We start from the raw sequence: 5,698 nt of genomic DNA on the forward strand, positions 1-5,698 counted from the left end.
TGTATTGAATAATTAAAAAAAAGTTTTACTCCCTCCCTTTACAATTCTAAAGAATTTTGAAAGTCCATGAGCTTATCTATTATGCGAATTAATTTTTGAATGACTTTTGTCTTTGAAAAAGGGTTTAGGATGCGTTTACTTATTAGAATGAGATTGAGAAGTGTGGAGTCCTCTCAATCCGTGTTCACATTCTTATTTAAGGGTAGAAACATAAATCTCACTCTGTAGGTCTCACCTATGTTTGGCGTGAGGAGTGAAATTTTCCTCTCCCATTGGGGAAGGTAGGAGTGTGTTCTTCCTTTTTTTTTTTTTTAATCTTTTCCTTTAAATATAACATAATTATATTCATTAAAATGAAATATTAAGTATAATATAATCACATTTATTAAAATAAAATAATGTTACATTTAAAAAATAACAATATCATATGTATTTAAATAATATTATTGTATTTTTTAATAATATTACATTTATTAAAAATAATAATTGACATTGATTCTAAGTTAAAATTACTTAAAAATAATGTTATTATTTTCAAAGGGAATTAATAATATTGCTATATAAGTATCTTTATTTGAAAATTTAATATTATTATATTTATTTAATTTTAATAATATTATATTTATTTAATATTAATAATATTATATTTATTTAATATTAATAATTAATAATAATAAATTGTTTACTCTAAGAAAATATTAATTTTGTACTATATTATTAATAATAATATTTCATTTGTGTTGCTCTTACCAATAATTTCTAATTTACATAACTAAAATTAAAATTAATAAAAACTTTATGTTTTACATAATTAAGAATAATAATAATAATTTACTTAGATTAAAAGTAATAATAAAATAAATAGCTTGTTTTAGAAATATATTTTCTTATTCATTTCGTAATAAAAAACTATGATTCTTTAAATAAGGGTAAATTTATAATTTAAAATATTTTACTCTTAATCCAAGATAAAGTAAATACATATATGAGATTCCGGTTCCGATTCCACACTTCTATTCTACTGTAAGTAAATAGTTAATCCTACTCTTACTCCACACTAACAATCCCAAGATTTTCACTCCTTAAAATTTCTAATTCAATCCAAAAGGTACACGCTACCTTAATGTCTTTGGAAAACTACATTCTAAAATTTAAATGCATTAATTTAGGAAAAATGACAAACACACCCCCAACGTTTAGACAAAGGGACAAAAACCCCCCTAATATTTTAAAAAAGACATTTACACCCACATTTACTAACGGAAACAGTAACTTTTAACAGAAATTACCGTTATACTCTTCTAGTATATAAAAAAATTGTTGATTATCCAATTTATATATATTATTAATAAAATTATAAATATGCCCTCATTACCCAATTTTTCTATTTAAATTTTTATCAAATTCCCTCTTCAAGCCAAATAAATTTAATTCATTACTCAAGAATAAAAATAAATAAAATTGGTTATTAATGTTAGCTTGTATTTCAATTAATACCATAATAAATAACATAAAAAATTAGTTATAAATATACAAGTTTAAATGATAACATGTGGAGAATTGTTAAATATACAAGTTTAAAATTTAAATAAAATTTTATGGTATTAATACCACAAGTTAAATTTGTATTTTTTTTATATGATAGAAAGGTATAACGGTAATTGCCGTTAAAAGTTACTGTTTTCATTAGTGAATAGGGGTGTAAATGTATTTTTTTAAACATTAGGAAGATTTTTATCCTTTCACCTAAACGTTAGGGGTGTGTTTATCCTTTTTCCATGACAATTATCGAGTAAAAGACTGGCTGCACTTGACGTGGTTGATAGGAAAAAAAAATCACACCTATCAATTAAGAATAGTTAACGGGCTAAGGATATAGACTTACGGCAACTCCTAACTCATGATCTAATTCTTTTCGGCATGCGTAGACTTATAGGCTTCTATAAGCTACTTGGACCAAATGGAAATTAAAATTAACGTGCACTTATAAAATAAGATGAAATCTTATGTTTGAACAAAATTGGAAAACTAGTTGTATATATATAGTCATAAAATAGGCTAAGAAGATAGAGAAATGATATGCATCTCAACAGTGAATATTGAATTTTGATTCAGTGCTAAACTAATTCTTTTACTAACTTTTTTTGGAAGATAAAATTAGTAGTTATCCGATAAAAATATAAAATTAATTAAATTTGACAAAAAATTATGGAAAATTGAGTATAAATCAATATAGCATTGGATCTAAATCCGTGAATCTCACTTTAATCTTATCAAAAAAAAAATTAAAACAATTTTCTCTTTAATTCAAAATTTAAGAATATCCATTAACATATATCAACTTTTATCTTTTATTTATTCTTATTTTGAGCTGAGTTGGGGTTGGAATTGTAAAAGTCATGTACGTGAACTTTTTTATACTCATTACTCAACGCAACTGGTTGCAGTTAAAAAAAAAAGACAAAATAAAATCTTGTCATTTGTGACAGTGTGATCACGCGAGTACATAATTGTTAATGCCCTTTTGACTTGCAGACTCCGGCCCACGTCTGATAATTTTTGCTTGATTGACGGAAAAAGTAAGTGTGCTCAGTCGTTTTCTCTTCGTTTCTGGCGAGGCATGCCGCAAAATTCTTTTACGTTCACATTCTTGATATTTTTCAACATGTTCTCACGTTCGGATGAGAGTAAATATTAGTATGATAAAAATTAGACTTGTATATGATCTGGTAAATATCCAATTATTCGTACCTAGAATTTGATTGAGTAGTTTTCAAATAATTTTCTTTTTCTAATAATTTGAATTCAAATTTTGATAAGATAGGGAGTTAAAAATTGATACTTTATCCTTCATTTTACTTTTAAAAAAAAGTTACAAAGAATAAGTTGTTTAAATTTTCTTCAAAGTAATTGTGAGTGTATTCAAGCACTCAGCTAACAATAGAGGGCATGCGTAAGGAACTTTAAAATATATCAAAGATAATATAACTAATTAATAATATATGATATAACTATATATATAGTTGAATTTTATTAAATCACTAATTGCGTGCTGGTTCTTTAAAGTAGAGATAGACATAAAGTAGAGATAGACAGATCGTAATATCGTTTACTTATTGTATAACTAATATGATACCTTAGACATAAAAAAGCATACGTTTAATTAATAATAAAAGCAACACTACTCCGCTTGCTTTCTTTGACATAACAAGGATGGACACACTTGACAATAAAATCCTAGAGATAGCTTTTTAAAGCAATACGTAGAGGTTGTCCACGCCCACAGAGATGGTAATGATATAGCTACTTAGCGACTGGAAGCAGAAAGTTCTAATGAGTAAATTAAAGCAGCCAGAATGTAAAGGGCTATTGACTGATGACTCTTCATCATCATGCACTAATTTCAAATATTAAATTATGATCAGCAACGAGAGCCCTTTCTGCAGTTGAGTGCGCCAGCTCTCATGGTCATTGGACCCACAAGAGTAGATGGTCTTGCATTCAGACTGGAAGCTCTAGCATAGGTTGAAGATGCACCGGCTCCCGTTTGCCGGAAATAGGCCCCATTCAACATCAAGTCCCCTTCTGATCTCCAATTCCAGTTCCTCCATTCACTCTCTGGTGCATCCTCATGTTTAGTCACCTGCATCCATCACATGTTTAATTTGGTTTTCAAATCTCAATAAGTGTACGTTCATGCATGAAGTGTAGGGAACTGTTCTCTCTCTCTCTCTTTTTTTTAATAAGTTTTGATACCCACCCACTAAATACAAGTGCAAATCCTTACCCTCTATTATTACTCATGTGCGATTTCAAAGAGTGTTGACTGATTTGCATTCGCAATCAGCCAAGCTATTGTGAATGTAGTAGAAAAGAAAAAAAAAATGAATGTACATTATGCATGGTTAATTAATTATACCTCTTTCCTAAATCTTTCATTGGGTGCAAAAAATCTATTGCCTTGGCTGTTAATAGTAGGGGCAGCACTTCCACCAATAGCATACATTTGCCATTCAGTATAGTCATTGTTGACCACATGAAAATACCCTTGCCTGCATCTGCAGTTGTCAAAACACACAACAAATCAATGCTATTCTATGAAACATATATGCTGTACGAATATAATATCAAATTGATTAAATTAATTAATTACCTCGGCATTCTTTGTACTAGCCCTTCTCCAAAATGATTAAAGGCAATAGTGGCTTGCATGTTCTTGTCTTGAGTATAAGAATCACTGTGGCCCAAGAGCATGACCTTATCATGATGAGTGAAGTAGTTGTTAGAAATGGTGATGGCAGTGGATCCATGGATGGCATCAATGAGTCCATCTTGGCAATTAGACAATGAGCAATGATCAATCCATATATGCTGACTTGAAAATATGGAAACCCCATCACCATCCGACGCATCCCACCATCCAGAATGCTCAGGTGAATCTCTTATATTCCCATTGCCAGCTTTCTTACAATCATGTATGTGAATGCCATGGATAATGATGTTAGTAGCAAAATGTATGGTAATGCATGGCCCATCGGCAATGTGAACACTTGCACCTCTACCATCAATTGTCTTGTGAGAGTTCATAACCAGCTCTTGGTTCAGCTTAATCACCATGTCTCTATTGAATATAATCCACAATGGCTCATCTTGAATCACCGCATGCCTGAGAGTCCCCGGTTTCGGGTTTGTCGGGTTATCGTCGCCGGAGTCAGTGACCACATAAATTCGACCATTTCTTCCTCCAATGGCATCCCTGCCAAATCCAATGGCACAATCAGCTAATCTTTGGCGATTTCTCTCCCAATTTGGGTCACATCTCCAGCAATCATCAATAGGGTTTCCAGTTCCACAAGACAAATAGGCCAAGTTCCGCCGAGAAGCATTGATGCTCCTGTTAAATAAACAATAAGAAAAAATTAAATTAATGTAGCCTACATAAAATTAAAACTTAAACTAAAATATATAATAAAGTATTATTAGTTACCTGTGCACATCTTGTGCAACGAGTTCGGGGTCTTGAATTGATGAAGATGAAACCAAATTAGGAATCAAAAGAGAGAAGAAGAAGATAAGAAAGACTGAAATATTTGACATTTTCTTCTTTCTTATCTTCGGAGATTGAATTAAACTCAGAGAGAGGTGGGGTTAGATAGCTGAACTTGAGGGGACTATATAAAGGAATTATAAAGCCATGAGTGATGGCGTGATTAATCTTAATTAACATCAAGGGTCCACTTGATCGTAATTTCAGGTATTTATGGCTCGGCTTTGCATATGGTAGTTTAAACCGTTAATCATGCCCTAAGAAATTAAACCTTTGTAAGTCAATTATTTTGACTCTCTATACGTAGAACATGGATTTATCTGCCACAATAAATTAATAATTAATAAAGGGTTCGTTTTCTTTTTCCCTTTTTTCAATTTGTTCACATGTTAACTTACATACTTCTTGTTTTCACTATAATTTATCCAATAATCTAGAATTTCCTGCCATTTTTGACCTCTTGAAAATTTTGAGAAGTAATCAAATTTGGTTCAGATCATGCAAGAATGATTGCACTAGAGAAAATGACAAAACAACATTTTATTATGAGTAATTGATCCTTAATTTTTTTCAATTAAGGTAGATTAGAAACTATATTTAAACTATTATCAATATTCAAGCTTGATACTAAAGAAGGTCATATATGTTTCT

General features: G+C 30.2%; 1 protein-coding gene across 1 annotated transcript; it reads right to left on the reverse strand.

Moving 5' to 3' along the window:
- Positions 1-3,095: 3,095 nt before the first annotated feature.
- LOC102622327 (pectate lyase-like) lies at positions 3,096-5,155 on the reverse strand. The gene is made up of 4 exons (XM_006469872.4): positions 4,988-5,155; positions 4,154-4,894; positions 3,920-4,058; positions 3,096-3,643 (listed from the first exon to the last, which is right to left on the reverse strand). Exons 1-4 carry the CDS (start codon positions 5,095-5,097, stop codon positions 3,422-3,424), a joined length of 1,212 nt encoding a protein of 403 aa, XP_006469935.1. The 5' UTR covers positions 5,098-5,155; the 3' UTR covers positions 3,096-3,421.
- Between the last annotated feature and the right edge of the window lie 543 nt (positions 5,156-5,698).

The sequence above is a fragment of the Citrus sinensis genome, chromosome 2 (genome assembly GCF_022201045.2).
Source record: "Citrus sinensis cultivar Valencia sweet orange chromosome 2, DVS_A1.0, whole genome shotgun sequence".
Lineage (NCBI taxonomy): Eukaryota > Viridiplantae > Streptophyta > Magnoliopsida > Sapindales > Rutaceae > Citrus > Citrus sinensis.

Excerpts from the sequence above, each read along its gene's own strand:
- LOC102622327 (XM_006469872.4), bottom strand. The coding sequence starts at position 5,097 with ATGTCAAATATTTCAGTCTTTCTTATCTTCTTCTTCTCTCTTTTGATT. Across the intron at positions 4,059-4,153 it reads CTAGTACAAAGAATGCCGAG|ATGCAGGCAAGGGTATTTTC; the intron begins GTAATTAATTAA and ends TGACAACTGCAG. Across the intron at positions 3,644-3,919 it reads ATGAAAGATTTAGGAAAGAG|GTGACTAAACATGAGGATGC; the intron begins GTATAATTAATT and ends TGATGGATGCAG.